This window comes from Vicia villosa, linkage group LG6, assembly GCF_029867415.1.
Source record: "Vicia villosa cultivar HV-30 ecotype Madison, WI linkage group LG6, Vvil1.0, whole genome shotgun sequence".
In the NCBI taxonomy this organism is placed as follows: domain Eukaryota; kingdom Viridiplantae; phylum Streptophyta; class Magnoliopsida; order Fabales; family Fabaceae; genus Vicia; species Vicia villosa.
Genome location: NC_081185.1, coordinates 157947654 through 157964036, shown reverse-complemented (window position 1 = coordinate 157964036; position 16383 = coordinate 157947654). Strand labels below are relative to the sequence as shown.

The 16383-nt window shown below is 34.5% G+C and overlaps 1 protein-coding gene across 1 annotated transcript; it reads right to left on the bottom strand.

The window, feature by feature from the left end:
- Positions 1 to 6797: 6797 nt before the first annotated feature.
- LOC131615119 (uncharacterized) lies at positions 6798 to 8785 on the bottom strand. The gene is made up of 2 exons (XM_058886620.1): positions 7951 to 8785; positions 6798 to 7567 (listed from the first exon to the last, which is right to left on the bottom strand). The coding sequence occupies exons 1-2, from the start codon at positions 8783 to 8785 to the stop codon at positions 6798 to 6800; spliced, it is 1605 nt and encodes a 534-aa protein (XP_058742603.1).
- Between the last annotated feature and the right edge of the window lie 7598 nt (positions 8786 to 16383).

Sequence of the window (16383 nt, the reverse complement as noted above, 5' to 3'; positions counted from 1 at the left end):
CCATAATTAGTTGGACATTGAATGCCTTTGTCTACGAGATTTCTTTTTGTCGACGCACAATTTCTAAGCAACATTTAGAGAGAGAAAATTGACCCTTAGAGGGATCTTTACACTCCAAATTAGTTGTCATTTCCTGCTAACACGTAAATGAATTGTATCAATAGTCTCATTTGTGCAATAGCGATATACATTACATACCGAAAATTTGTCATTATTTTCAAACTTCAACATGACTTTGTCATCCTAACCAACTTCAAACAGTGGGGTTTGAAGTATTTTCTCTGCTTCATTTCCTCCAAAGAGAGTATGAACAAATTAGTATTTAATTGTTTCTTCATTATTAAGAATGAGATCAAAAACTTTTGACTTGCCTATTATAGGGTTGGTTTGGCACGAGTTAGTCATCAATGTACTATCGTAGAGCTATGGTTGACCCCAAACCGAAAAAGATTTTTTAGATCCAATGCTCGATCTATACACACCTTTAACAACAAACTTGAAACTCAAATGCTATGTCCCACATGGTTGGGGTTGTGCCTAATGACTGACTTGAGAAAGTCACAACTAGGAAAATATTTTTCCTTGAGAAGAGACGTGTGATCAAGTTACCTAAGCTAGTCATAAACTTCTAATATTATTTGTCAAGCACATCATAGCTGAATTGTAAATTTTATAAACACATGCCTCCCTCATTCTTATGCATAGACAAACTATCCCAAGAAAGTCATTGAATACTTTTATCTTGCTCTTGGTTGACATAAAAACTTAAAATCTGATAATTAAGTTATATTTGAAAACCAACTTATATAAATCAATGTTTTCAGATTACTTGTATCTCAATTCATGAGCTAGCTAAAGAATAATATTGTATATCATGTAATGAGGTTATATAATAGCAAATCCTAATAATAATGTTGAATTAAAGTATGTGATGATGTTCGGATATTAGGATTGTTGATGGAATAGTAAATTTTATTCCTTTAATAGATACATACTAGTAAATTGATAAAAAAAATTCAATGCATTAAAAGCCTCTCACAACATTTATCCTATCAATGGAGTTGGATACATATACTTGACATCCTTCTGATAAATCACATGCCTAACTTTACTCACTATCTATTTTTAAGAATAGTTAATAATCTCATATAAAAAGTATTCTTACATATTTATGTTTGCAAATAAAAAAAAGTATCCTTACACATTCATGTTTGCAAATTAAAAGAAGATACTTATGACATGTGGTGATGATATATATATATATATATATATATATATATATATATATATGTGTGTGTGTGTGTGTGTGTGTGTGTGTGAGGGTGCGCGCGTGTATCTTACTTAATTTTTTTAATATCTTTTAAAAAAAATGTAAAAGCGCATATAATTAACACTCGATGGAGCAGTTTTTGTTATATATTTTACTTTACCATAGTTCTACCGAACACAATTCCCTCCATTCAAAATCATGTAAACAAAAACAATAAAAGTGTTGGTCTCTCTCGAATCCTTAAACTACACTTTCAAATTCTACACTTCTTTCCTACTACATGCAACAAAGAAATAGACACGTCAATGGAGGAGCTTTCGGCATGGGCGGAATTTTTAGACAAAATCCAAGGTGGTTGGTTGGATCGGTTTAATTTTCTCATGCTTTTAGATTTATTTTCATTGTATTTTTTGTCAAGTGTTAGAACGGTTTAATTTTCTCACTTCTAACCATGAGGTGCGTCACAAAATGTATGTTTTTTTTTTTGTTGCATGTATTTGTTGTGTTGTTGTTGTTGTTGACAAATGTTCTTATCAAAATAAGAATAAGACATTGCTAAGTTTCAAGAAAGAGGCTTCTTGTGACTTACCAATATTTTATTCTTTAAATTATAATACAGGTTTACAGTAGATGAAATTTAGTTTATTATATGATATGTAGATTGTTTGTTTCATTAACATTTTACTGAAAATACATTCATTTAAAATGACATAGAAACTTAAAATCTGAAAATTAAGTTATATTTGAAAACCAACTTATATAAATCAATGTTTTCGGATTACTTGCATAAAGAAGTAAATTATTTGTATAAAATTATATTGAAATATTTATTAGTAATTTTTTAAATAAAATACATTTATATATATATATATATATATATATATATATATATATATATATATATATATATATGTATCTTACTTAATTTTTTTAATATTTTCTTAAAAAAATGTAAAAGTGCATATAATTAATACTCGATGGAACAATTTTTGTTATATGTATTTTACTTTACCATAGTACTACAGAACACAATTCTCTCCTTTCAAAATCATGTAAACAAAAACAATAAAAGTGTTGGTCTCGCTCGAATCCTTAAACTACATCATTCAAATTCTACACTTCCTTCCTACTACATGCAACAAAGAAATAGACTCGTTAATAGAGCAGCTTTCGGCATGGGCAGAATTTTTAAACAAAATTCAAGGTGGTTGGTTGGATCGTTTTAATTTTCTCATGCTTTTAGATCTATTTTCTTTGTATTTTTTGTCATGTGTTGGAACGGTTTAATTTTCTCACTTCTAACCATGAGGTGCGTCATAAAATGTATGTTTTTTTTTATGTTGTTGCATGTATCTCTTGTGTTGTATGTTGTTGATGTTGACAAATGTTCTTATCAAAACAAGAATAAGACATTGCTAAGTTTCAAGAAAGAGGCTTCATGTGACTTACCAATATTTTATTCTTTAAATTCTAATACAGGTTTACAGTAGATGAAATTAAGTTTATCATATGATATGTAGATTGTTTGTTTCAATAACATTTCATTAAAAATACATTCATTTAAATTGGCATAGAAACTTATAATCTGAAAATTAAGTTATATTTGAAAACCAATTTATATAAATCAATGTTTTCGGATTACTTGCATCTCATCATTTATTTCGCGCTCTTTAGCATTTATAATATGATTTAATGACCTGATTCCTTGAATACATCGATATCTTCTCTTATAGTTTAATTTAAATAAAATCTAATTATTGGTTGGGTCTACCTCATTGTCGTCGCTTATCATAGTGATTGTTATGACGACAAGTTATCATAACAATCACGATGATAAGCAACAACAATGAGGTAGACACAGTCAATAAATTGATATTGTTCAAATTAAACTAGAATCGAAGGAATCGATGCAATGAAGAAATCATACAATTGAACCACATTTTATGTGTTAAATAGCAGAAAATGAATGGTGAGAGACATGCAATTTGGAAAACAGTGGTTTGTTTAAGCTGGTTTTCAAGAATAGTTTAATTTTAGATTATATACTTCTTCACTAATTTAAATGGTTGTATTTCTTTAATGAGGTGTCTGAAAAAACAAGCAATCTACATAGTATATAATAAATTATGGGTACTTACCACAACAATTACCTAATGCAACTGTGATGAATTGTAATTTATGTTCTAAAATGTTGCTGCTGAGAATTGAACCAGGACTTCTAGGTCTATCACAACGGTTGATTTAACTAACATTTGCGATAGTGCGTGCACTTTCCAATATGCTACAACGGTCTCAGGATCGTGATCATTGTAACACCCCATATTTAGAATTTATATTGTTTTGATGAAGTCATTGAATACTTTTATCTTGCTCTTGATTATGTCATGTTTCTTTGAATTATGTGTGCAAGTATATGCAACCAATATAATAGCAAGTGATAGGAAAAATATCAATCTCACGAGTAATGAGATTAAAAGTTTTCATAAATCATGTGAAACATGCAACACAACTCATGAGCTAGATAACGAATAATATTGTATATCATGTAATGAAGTTATTTAATAGCAAATACTAATAATAATGTTGAATTAGAGTATGTGGTGAAATTCGGATATTAGGATTGTTGATAGAATAGTAAATTTTATTCCTTTAATAGATACATACTAGTAAATTGATTCAAAATTTCAATGCAGCAAAAGCCTCTCACAACATTTATCCTATCAATGGAGTTTGATACAGATACTTGACATCCTTCTGATAAATCACATGCCTTGCTTTACTCACTATCGATTTTTATGAATAGTTAAGAATCTCGTATGAAAAAGTATTCTTACATATATATGTTTGCAAATAGAACGAAGTATCCTTACACATTCATGTTTGCAAATTAAAAGAAGATAGTTATGACATGTGAGGTAGTTTCAAAGTCATATATATATATATATATATATATATATATATATATATATATATATATATATATATATATGTGTGTGTGTGTGTGTGTGTGTGTGTGTGTGTGTGTGTGTGTGTGTGTGTGTGTGTGTGTGTGTGTGTTTAATATTTTCTATAAAAAAAATGTAAAAGTGCATATAATTAACACTCAATGGAGCAGTTTTTGTTATATATATTTTACTCTACCATAGTACTACCGAACACAATTCCCTACATTCAAAATCATATAAATAAAAACAATAAAAGTGTTGGTCTCTCTCAAATCCTTAAACTACATCTTTCAAATTCTACACTTCCTTCATACTACATGCAATAAAGAAATAAACACGTTAATGGAGCAGCTTTCGGCATAGGCATAATTTTTAGACAAAATCCAATGTGGTTGGTTGGATCAGTTTAATTTTCTCATGCTTTTAGATTTATTTTTTGTATTTTTTGTCAAGTGTTGGAACGGTTTAATTTTCTCACTTCTAACCATGTTCACCATTAAAGGAGGGAAGTACATGATGGAATACGAATGACTGCAACTTTTGTGTATTAATTGTGAAAGATTTGATCATTAAGAAGAGGGATGTTTAGACAAACTCATCCATCAAAAAAAAGTAAAAGAATGTCATTGTATGTGAAGCTCAAGACGGGCGAGGACAATTGATCATAACTGAAAAATAAGAATGATAGGTCGTGGACTGTAGTTCAAAAGTCAATAAGGGTTAGAAAGCTGAGAGAGAAGGAAGTTGCAGTGGTGATAGGTGATGAAAGCAAATTGTCAGTGATATTTAATGCATATACTAATTCAATCACTACTACAAAACGCATAAACAACAACGTCGTAGTCACCACGATTTTTCACTATACCATGGTGACATCTCTAAAATAAGGCGCTACCATATTATTTTTGTTTTTTGATTAAAAATTAATTGTATATAGCAACGGTTGAGCAACTAATTGTGGTAAAACCATACAACTTTCATGGGTTCGAACCTCAGCACCAACATATATATTATTTCTTTAATGTTAAGGCGCGTCTTTTCTTTTTATTTATCTATAACTATATATAGAGGGGATAGAGCATTTTGGATTGGCCTATTTTCATTCCTATTTTACCCTTTTAAATGCAATTTATTTAATTTTTAAAATGAAATAATAATAAGAAGATGCAGTTTTTTTCCAATATGTGTATAGTAATTAAAAAAAGACGTGTATAACTGCAGAGTTGGTTTTTTCAAACATTTTTTTATAAACCTCTCCATGTATAACTTCTTGAAATTCTGGACTCAGACACGTGATGTCTAACAGGATGTCACGACATTACTATCTGAACGTTTTTAAACAAAAGAACAAAGAGTAAACAGATAAACAACACAGGAAAGTTGTTAACCCAGTTCGGTGCAAACACACCTACATCTGGGGGCTACCAAGCCAGGGAGGAAGTCCACTATAAGTAATATCAATTAAAGGTAATACAAATCAAGATTACGCCTTTCACTTAATATCTACCCAATGCAACTTCAATCTAAACAACTTAGACCAGAGATCCTACTCAATCCCCCTCAATCACAGCAGTGATGAAAACTAACCAGCGAATAACAAAAGAAGACACTCTTCAAGGACACAACTTGATCTTGCTTAAAAGCTTTGATCAAGTACAATAGTACTCTTGCTTAAAAGCTTTGAGTACTTCTTACAACTCAAAAACAAAACTCCTAGACCAAGACAATCATCATGATGATTGTTTGGCTTACAAGAAAGCTACAACGAAAGACTTAAAAACAAAGAACTCTAAAAGTTTCTCAAACAAAAACCCTAACATCAACAGCAGCACATGCGTGGAATAAATAGCCTTCATACAATACAGCAGCTGGGCCTTGGATCCACAAAATAGTTTTAACCCTAATAAAACTAATCTCCATAAATCAAGGAACTAATAATAATAATCATCTAAGACATCCTTGAAACAGATCAGAATCCATCATTACCAAATAAAGCGCATGGGATCTTATCAGATCACATAACCATAAATAGTAATAGAAAAGAACGAACAGCTGCGAATGTCATGACATCGGCCTTGACATCAGGTAAAGGAAGGCCTGCATAAGGAAAGACTTCACAACAGCAGAATGCATGTCATGACACCAGTTTTGACAAGATAGAACCACAACTAGTTTTACCAAAAATTACAGCCAATCAACAACATCTACAAACTCCCCCTTTGGCAAATTTTTGGCTAAAACACTAATAGATGTAAACAGATATCAGAGCATACACAGCAGCCAACAACAGAAAAATAAATTCTGTAACAGAAAAATAAATTCTGACAGCAACTTGATTAATCACCAGAAAACCAGAAAACATCTACTTAATCAACTGTTATAGAAACCACTTGTCATTGTCAGGGAGAACCAGAGAAAACCCAAAAAAACCACAAAACAACCATGTCCAAAAAAAACCAAAAGATCACCAAAATAACAGAACAACCATTACAACAAAACAACCACTACCACTACACTACCACTACCAATTACTCCCCCTTTTTAGCCACAAAAGGAGCCAAAACATATTCAGCTCAGCAGAGCTAATCATCAGACCCATCACTGTCTTCGTCACTAGAGCCACCAGGATTGTCATCACTTGAGCTACTAGTCCATTCAGCAGCATCACTACTCCCACTCTCAGCACCCTCAGCCTCTTCCTCAGCTTCTTCCTCAGCCTCTTTGTCTTCATCCATATTGTCACCACCCTTTTCACCAGCAAGATCATCATCTGTAGACTGCTCAAGACTGTGGATGAGATTTTCAAGTTTCAGCTTCCTGTTGTCCAACTCTTGACAAGTCTCTTTTAGCTCAGCAATAAGAAGAGCTTTGTTCACAGATTTGCTGGGTTGTGATGTCCCAGCAGATGTCTTGTCATCAGACCTCTGCAGCAGCTTATAGTGAAAAGACAAAGCACTCTCCCTCTTACATACAGAATCTTTACTTTTTAGAATCTCAGGGTGTCGCTTGAGGATTATTCCACATATCAAAGATGGGAAAGCAATGGGAAGCTTGGTAGCAGAGGTACCAACATGCCTCATAGTTTGATCAAATATGTAGGTCCCATAGTCAAATTTTGTCTTGGTTCCCACAGCATATATGAATCTTCCTAGGCCAACAGCAATGGTGGAAGTGTGATTGGTAGGCACCCAGTTAGCAGCACCAATTTTGTGCAGCAATGCATACCTGACATTAAGAGAACTAGCAAACAGTTTGCTCTTTATGGGCCACTTCTTAACCTTACCACCAGTGATTACCTTGCAAACCTCATTATCAGTCACTTCAAGCTCAGGTTGAGCCTCAGCATCTCTACCTAGATATAGGTTGATAACAGCAGGGAAAAATCTATACACTTTCTTCTAACATACACCTTATGAAAATCATCAGTTGTTCCATCACCACAATCTTGAGACAAATTCACAATAAATTCCTTCACCAGCATTTCATAACACTTTGAAAAATGAGTAACAGTTTTAATCAAACCTGCAGCCTTGATGAGCTTCATGACCTCTTGACATTCCAGAGCATCATTTGCTAATTCTCTTTCCAGAGCCAGCCTTCTTTGATAGACAAACTTCCACTGGATAGCATTTGAAGCATAGTGCAAGTAAATGTTATCCAAAGGAACATCACGAACCTTTGTGGAGGACTTTGTGACAGCAATCTTCTTCTTAGATGGGATGTCAGGGACATCACTTAAGACATCATCTTCTGGGACAGAAACACTTCTTTCCTTCCTCTTCTTCACAGTAGCCTTGCTCCCTGTGGTTGAAGGTTCAGCAAGGACCTTCTTGACCTTCTTTATAGTGACCTTCTTTTGAGGAGTAACCTGAGGTTTGGAGAAATCTTGATCACAAGCCTGTTTGCCCTTACGAGTCTTGACTCTATGAGAGATGCTAGAGATGAGTTCATCATCAGCAATGTCAATAGAATCATCCAGATCATCCAGATTCACAACATCATGCACAGTAGGACCTTCATTAGGGGTTTCTTTAGAAGCAGCAACAGGAACCTCTTCAGCTTTCTCAGGCTCAAGAACTTCAGCATCTTTAGTACCAGATGTTTCAACATTAATAGCTTCAGATGTCTCAACTTCTTTGGCACCTGGGTTCTTCTCATCAGTGTTATCAACCGATGTCTCAACATCACCCTGATCTTTGCTAGCATCATCTTGACCATCTTGATCATCTTTGCTGTTCTTAGAGGCAGACATCTGGGCTAGAGGAACAGATATCCCATCAACCTTGTGCCCTTCATTCAAGATTCTTGTGACAATACCTGCGATCGCATTGTGAACATAAGCAGAACCCTCTCTACCTTGAACAGAAAAGGTTTCAGGAACAGATCCCCCAGTTGATTTTCTTGCATGCATCTTTCTTGGTGGATTACAAACAGTATCGGTAGCAGGAACAGAGTTCAAAGGCATAACATCCAGCACAACATCTTGATCACTCACAACATTTGGTGCCCTAGAACCTGATGCTATTTCAGAGGTAGGAGAAGATTTCTTTGAGGGAGAACTCTGAGACATGGTGAGAGAAAGTGGAAAGCTGGGTAAGGGATTGTGAATGCAGCAACACAGAGAGATAGCGTGAGTGTGGAGGAGAGGTTTAGGAGGAATGGAAACCGTTTGGGTAACTTGTAAAAGGGGGGGAAATACACTTTAATGTGTAATGATATCAAAGATTTGGAGAGAGAAATATTGCTGGCCCCACACCCAATTAATTGCTATAATCCTTCACAAAGACAAATGCCTAGTTTGCTTCTTAGATTTTCAAATTGACTTGCATCCAAGGCTTTTGTGAAAATGTCAGCCAATTGAAGGTTTGTAGCAACATGTTCCAAGGCAATTATTTTATCTTCAACAAGATCTCTAATGTAATGATGTCTAATATCAATGTGCTTGGTCCTGCTATGCTGAATGGGATTCTTTGAAATGTTAATGGCACTTAAGTTGTCACAATATAATGTCATGACATCTTGTGTGACATTGTATTCTGTTAACATTTGTTTCATCCAAACAAGCTGAGAGCAACTACTTCCTGCTGCAATGTATTCTGCCTCTGCAGTGGACAAGGACACACAATTTTGTTTCTTGCTGAACCATGAAATAAGATTATTACCCAAGAAGAAACATCCTCCTGAAGTACTTTTTCTGTCATCAGCACTTCCAGCCCAATCTGCATCACAATATCCAGTGAGAATAGGTTCACACCCATGAGAGTAGAGCATTCCATATTCACAAGTACCATTCACATATTTCAGGATCCTCTTGACTTGGTTGATATGGCTGATCTTAGGATCTGCTTGATACCTAGCACACAGCCCAACAGCAAAAGCAATATCAGGTCTACTGACTGTGAGATACAACAGACTTCCTATCATGCTTCTATACAAACTTTGATCAACACTGGTTCCCTTTTCATCTTTGGACAACTTTAAGTGAGTAGGAGCTGGTGTTCTTTTGTGAGAAGCATTTTCCATTCCAAACTTTTTAACAATGTTTTTAGCATACTTACTCTGAGAGAGAAAGATTGAGTCTTCCATCTGTTTAACTTGCAGCCCAAGAAAATAAGTTAATTCTCCAACTAGACTCATTTCAAATTCTGATTGCATCTGATCAACAAAATGTCTAGTCATCTTGTCTGACATCCCCCCAAACACAATATCATCCACATAGATTTGAGCAATCAGGATCTTTTCTCCTTCATCTTTAACAAAGAGAGTTTTATCTATTCCTCCTTTCCTGTACCCATTACCAGTAAGAAACTCAGTTAGTCTCTCATACCAAGCTCTAGGGGCTTGTTTTAGGCCATAAAGAGCTTTTCTTAGTTTGTACACATAGTCAGGATGATTTGGATCAGCAAAACCTTTAGGTTGCTCCACATAAACTTCCTCACTCAGGTATCCATTCAAGAAAGCACTCTTCACATCCATCTGATATAGTTTGAATTTTAGAATACAAGCAACTCCTAGCAGTAATCTAATTGACTCAAGTCTAGCAACTGGAGCAAAGGTTTCATCAAAGTCAATTCCTTCAACTTGAGTGTATCCTTGAGCAACTAGCCTTGCTTTGTTTCTGACAACAGTTCCCAGTTCATCTGACTTGTTCTTGTAAACCCATTTTGTTCCAATGACATTAGTACCTTTAGGTCTTGGTACCAGCTCCCATACTTCATTCCTTTCAAACTGGCCTAGTTCTTCCTGCATGGCATTAATCCAGAACTCATCTGTTAAGGCTTCCTTGACATTTTTAGGTTCAATTTTTGACACAAAACAAGAGTTTGAAACCACTTCCCTTGACCTTGTAGTAATTCCACTGTTGAGATCACCTATAATAAGTTCACTAGGATGATTTTTTTGAACTCTTATTGATGGACTCTTGTTAGGAAGTTCAGTCTCAGATTCTGTGATAGTAGGACTGCAATCATCTTCTCTGGTAGATCCTTCAGCTGTAATATCCCAGAATGTTCCGACATCTTCTGTGACATCCGCTTGATTGTGGTCATCATCAACCACAACATTTATGGACTCCATTATTATTCTGGTTCTTGAGTTGAACACTCGATAGGCTCTACTGTTCGTAGAGTAGCCCAGAAAGATTCCTTCATCACTCTTGGGATCCATCTTCCTTCGGTGATCTCTATCAGCAAGAATGTAACACTTACTACCAAACACATGGAAGTATTTGACAGTGGGTTTTCTTCCCTTCCAGATCTCATATAGGGTGGTAGAGGTTCCTTTTCTTAAGGTAACTCTATTATGGACATAACAAGCAGTATTCATGGCTTCAGCCCAGAAGTAGATAGGAAGATTCTTAGCATGGATCATGGCTCTGGCTGATTCTTGAATAGTTCTATTTTTTCTTTCAACAACCCCATTTTGCTGTGGAGTAATAGGGGAAGAAAATTCATGATGTATTCCTTCAGAGGAGCAGAAATCAGCAAACTTTTGATTCTCAAATTCCTTTCCATGATCACTCCTAATTCTCACAACACCATTTTCTTTTTCTCTTTGAACTCTTTGACATAGGTCCTTGAAAATATCAAACACATCTAATTTTTCTCTGATGAAATTTACCCAAGTGTATCTGGAGTAGTCATCTACCACCACATAAGCATATTTCTTTCCTCCAAGACTTTCTATTTGCATTGGTCCCATCAAGTCCATATGTAGCAGTTCAAGAACTCTGGAAGTAGTCAGATGTGTAACCTTTGGATGTGACATCCTGGTTTGTTTTCCTACCTGACATTCACCACATATTCTTCCTTCATCAATCTGTAGCTTAGGAATTCCTCTCACAGCTTCCAGAGAAATAATCCTTTTCATACCTCTTAGATGAAGGTGACCAAGTTTTTGGTGCCACAGCTTTGCTTCTTCTTCCTTAGAGCATACAGTAGAATAGCTGGATTCATGAGACACCCACAAGTAGCAGTTATCTTTGGATCTGACACCCCTCATTACTACTTCCTTTTCTTCATTAGTAACCAAACACTCAGCTTTAGTGAAGTTGACTTGGTATCCTTGGTCACAGAGTTGACTGATGCTTATAAGATTAGCAGTCAGGCCTTTGACCAACAAAACACCTTCTAAATTTGGCACTCCTGAACAGTCTAATTTTCCAACTCCTTTGATTTCTCCTTTAGCTCCATCACCAAAGGTTACATAACTAGTAGAATGACTCTTGATATCAACAAGCAGATTCTTGAGTCCAGTCATGTGTCTGGAACATCCACTGTCAAAATACCAGTCTTCTTTGGCTGAAACTCTAAGAGATGTATGGGCTATTAAAGCCATATTTTTAGGTTTCCATTGTTGCTTCTGGATGGGCATGATCTGCTTAGGTTTGTAGTAAGGAGCTTGATCTGGGTATCCATATAATCTGAAGCAAAAAGGCTTAATGTGTCCAAATCTCCCACAGTAATGACATATCCATCTTTGAAACTTTCATTTCATTTCACTTTTCTCGTGATGTTGAGTCACATATTTTGACATCGGTTTCAACATCTCAGCTTCAGGTTTAGTTCTGCTACTATCTTGGGAATGTTTCTTTGCACTAACAAATCCTATACCAGACATATCTCCTGAACTTTTTCCAACCTGCAAAATCTCCTCCAACATATCCGTGCCACTGTTCAACATTTTTACAGATTTTGACATCTGATCAAGTTTGGATTGTAACATGATAATTTCACTATTCAGTTCAGATATAGTTTCACTAAGCCCTTTGTTATCAGCCTCCAACTGAGCTATGTATTTCTTCTGCTTTTCACCTTGTTGACACACTTCAGCACTTCTGATACACAGCTTTCTGTAGGAGGTTGCCAGCTCTTCAAAGGATAGCTCATCTTCACTAGAATCTTCATCAGAATTGCAAACTCCAGTAAGGGCTGTGACATGTTTGGCTGATTCTTCTTCAAAATCACTCTCAGAATCTTCATCAGACCAGGAGACTGACAATCCTTTCTTTTGTTTCTTGAGATAAGTAGGGCATTCAGCTCTAATATGTCCATACCCTTCACATCCATGACATTGAATCCCTTTGCTGTGATTGTACTTTTCTTCTGGTTTAGCTCTTCTGCCAGAGTCATAAGATCTATTGATGTCAGATGAGATGTTCTTGGCATTAGGTCTTGGCTTCTGATCCATTCTTCTCATAATTTTGTTGAATTGTTTGCCAAGCATAGCTATAGATTCAGATAGATTCTCTTCTCTACTTTCCTCTACTTCTTCTTGAGAGTTGGACACAAAAGCTATGCTTTTGTTCTTCTTTTCAGAATTTTTATTGATTCCCATCTCAAAGGTTTGAAGAGATCCAATTAACTCTTCTACCTTCATTTTGCTGATGTCCTGTGCCTCTTCTATAGCTGTAACTTTCATATCAAATCTCTTAGGTAGGGATCTAAGAATTTTTCTCACCAGCTTTTCATCAGACATTTTCTCTCCCAAAGCTCCTGAGGTATTAGCAATATCCAGTATATTCATATGAAAATCCTTAATACTTTCATCATCCCTCATCCTTAGATTTTCAAACTTTGTAGTTAGCAGTTGAAGTCTTGACATCTTCACTTTGGAGGTGCCCTCATGAGTAGTCTTGAGGGTATCCCAGACATCTTTGGCTAGTTCACACTGGTGCACCAGTCTGAAAATATTCCTGTCAATTCCATTGAATAAAGCATTTAAGGCTTTAGAGTTGCCAAGCGCCAATGCCTCTTCATCTTTGTCCCATTCTTCCTCTGGTTTAAGAGTTTTCTTGCCATCTTTATCAGTAATAACAGGATGTTCCCATCCTTTGTTCACAGCTCTCCATGCTTTACTATCCACGGATTTCAGAAAAGCCACCATGCGAGGTTTCCAATAATCATAATTAGAACCATCCAGAATGGGTGGTCTAATCACAAATCCACCACCTTCTTTGTCCATAGTACCAGAAAATACTGTCCCTAGATCTCACCCAGTAAAAACAGGCAGGGTGCCTGCTCTGATGCCAATTGAAATTCTGGACTCAGACACGTGATGTCTAACAGGATGTCACGACATTACTATCTGAACGTTTTTAAACAAAAGAACAAAGAGTAAACAGATAAACAACACAGGAAAGTTGTTAACCCAGTTCGGTGCAAACACACCTACATCTGGGGGCTACCAAGCCAGGGAGGAAGTCCACTATAAGTAATATCAATTAAAGGTAATACAAATCAAGATTACGCCTTTCACTTAATATCTACCCAATGCAACTTCAATCTAAACAACTTAGACCAGAGATCCTACTCACTCCCCCTCAATCACAGCAGTGATGAAAACTAACCAGCGAATAACAAAAGAAGACACTCTTCAAGGACACAACTTGATCTTGCTTAAAAGCTTTGATCAAGTACAATAGTACTTTTGCTTAAAAGCTTTGAGTACTTCTTACAACTCAAAAACAAAACTCCTAGACCAAGACAATCATCATGATGATTGTTTGGCTTACAAGAAAGCTACAACGAAAGACTTAAAAACAAAGAACTCTAAAAGTTTCTCAAACAAAAACCCTAACGTCAACAGCAGCACCTGCGTGGAATAAATAGCCTTCATACAATACAGCAGCTGGGCCTTGGATCCACAAAATAGTTTTAACCCTAATAAAACTAATCTCCATAAATCAAGGAACTAATAATAATAATCATCCAAGACATCCTTGAAACAGATCAGAATCCATCATTACCAAATAAAGCGCATAGGATCTTATCAGATCACATAACCATAAATAGTAATAGAAAAGAACGAACAGCTGCGAATGTCATGACATCGGCCTTGACATCAGGTAAAGGAAGGCCTGCATAAGGAAAGACTTCACAACAGCAGAATGCATGTCATGACACCAGTTTTGACAAGATAGAACCACAACTAGTTTTACCAAAAATTACAGCCATTCAACAACATCTACACTTCTTAACCCACAAGTATGCGACATTATTCTTATAATAATTTTTCTTAAATGGATGTGCATTAGTTAATATTATTTAACTTCAGACTTTCTTCACCACCATTTTTCTAGCAACAGAGACAAATTGGTAACATGGATGTATCAGTAAACTCTATCTTTTTTTTCTCATTTGAATTAATTCTCTCAATTGAATTGCGTTGAAAGATTTGTTCAATTAGCTTTGTGATTTTGATTTTTTGAAATATTTTTGTTGTGTTGAGTTTCTATTTATCATTTATCTATTGATAGCAGTTTTCTTTCAACGCAAAATTAATAGTTGCAAGCCATTAATTTCAATGTGTTAATAGAAAGATTTGGCATTTAGAGAATGATTTTGGGCTGACCTATTTTTAGTCATATTTTACCTTTTAACTATTACTTTAAAACTAACTAACCACATATATCAATTACACCCACTAAATAATAACTGCTCAATTCTTAATTTAAAACTGCCACATTTATCAACCCTCTTCCTCATCTTTCATTTACAGGTCAATTCTCTCAATTTCCTTTTCTTGCAAATTAACTCCTTTTCTCTCTCACTTTGTCAGTTCCTACGTTAGGGAATTTATGTTTCACTTGCATTTTTGCATCACTTGATTGCTAATGAAATTACATTAAAATCAACAATATGCATCATAATTATGCACACTTTCTTTTCACATATATTGAATCATATAAACAACCGCAATCCTTAATTGAGAAGTATGAATATATGTTTAATTTTTGAAAATTTGATTACACATCGACAAAACCTTTAACACTAAATCATAGGAAACCGCTGCATGCTTGGTTATAGAGAATGAGTTTACTATTTCTTCTTTATACATTAAAAGAAATTCTTTTAAAACTATATATGAAAGAAAAACAAATTTAGATTTCCACTCTTGCTCAGCAGAACTTCAATTTTTTTTTTCAAACTGTGATTCTTTTTATTTAGATTTTCTTTATTAAATTTTATACTTCTAAATTTTCTATTCAATTTTTTTTATATTTTGGAAGAAATGGTATGGTGGTTACGTTACAAGTAACTAAACCAGACATAAGGTAATGTTTTTGTTCTGTTTTTGCACTCAAACAATTTTACGTTTATTTATTCGTTACATCCAATTCAAACAAATTTATTTTATTTACTTTGTCAATTTTTTTTTTAATTTCAATTATTTGTAAACAATCAATATTGTGCTATTATAAGTTTCTTTTTTTTTTTAGACTATAGTTTTAAATATTTCACTAATCGAAAATTTTAATTTCATCTAATGCAAATCTTTTGAGTCTCAATTTAAACATTCATGCAATATTTTTTTAAAGAGTGAAATAGTATGAAATTATTTAGTGAAATAGTATGATAAATTTCAATTATAAAAGTCTAGCCTTTGCTGACTTTTTTTCTTTAAAGCACAATTTTTTTCCGCTCATTTTGATATGATTTTTTCTTTCAAATGTATCATTTGCTAAATGCAATTTCTCAACAAAAAAATATCATGTAACTAATGCTCCGATTAAAAATGTAAAACCATGTCATAATACAGATTATCAAGAAAAAGAGAGGATGAATTTGTTTCCCACGATCTTTTTTGAACGGAAGTTGATTCTCATATTTAAAAAATCAACTGTAACCAAATCATCTCTCTAAACAGGAACGAAGAAGGGTTTTAGGG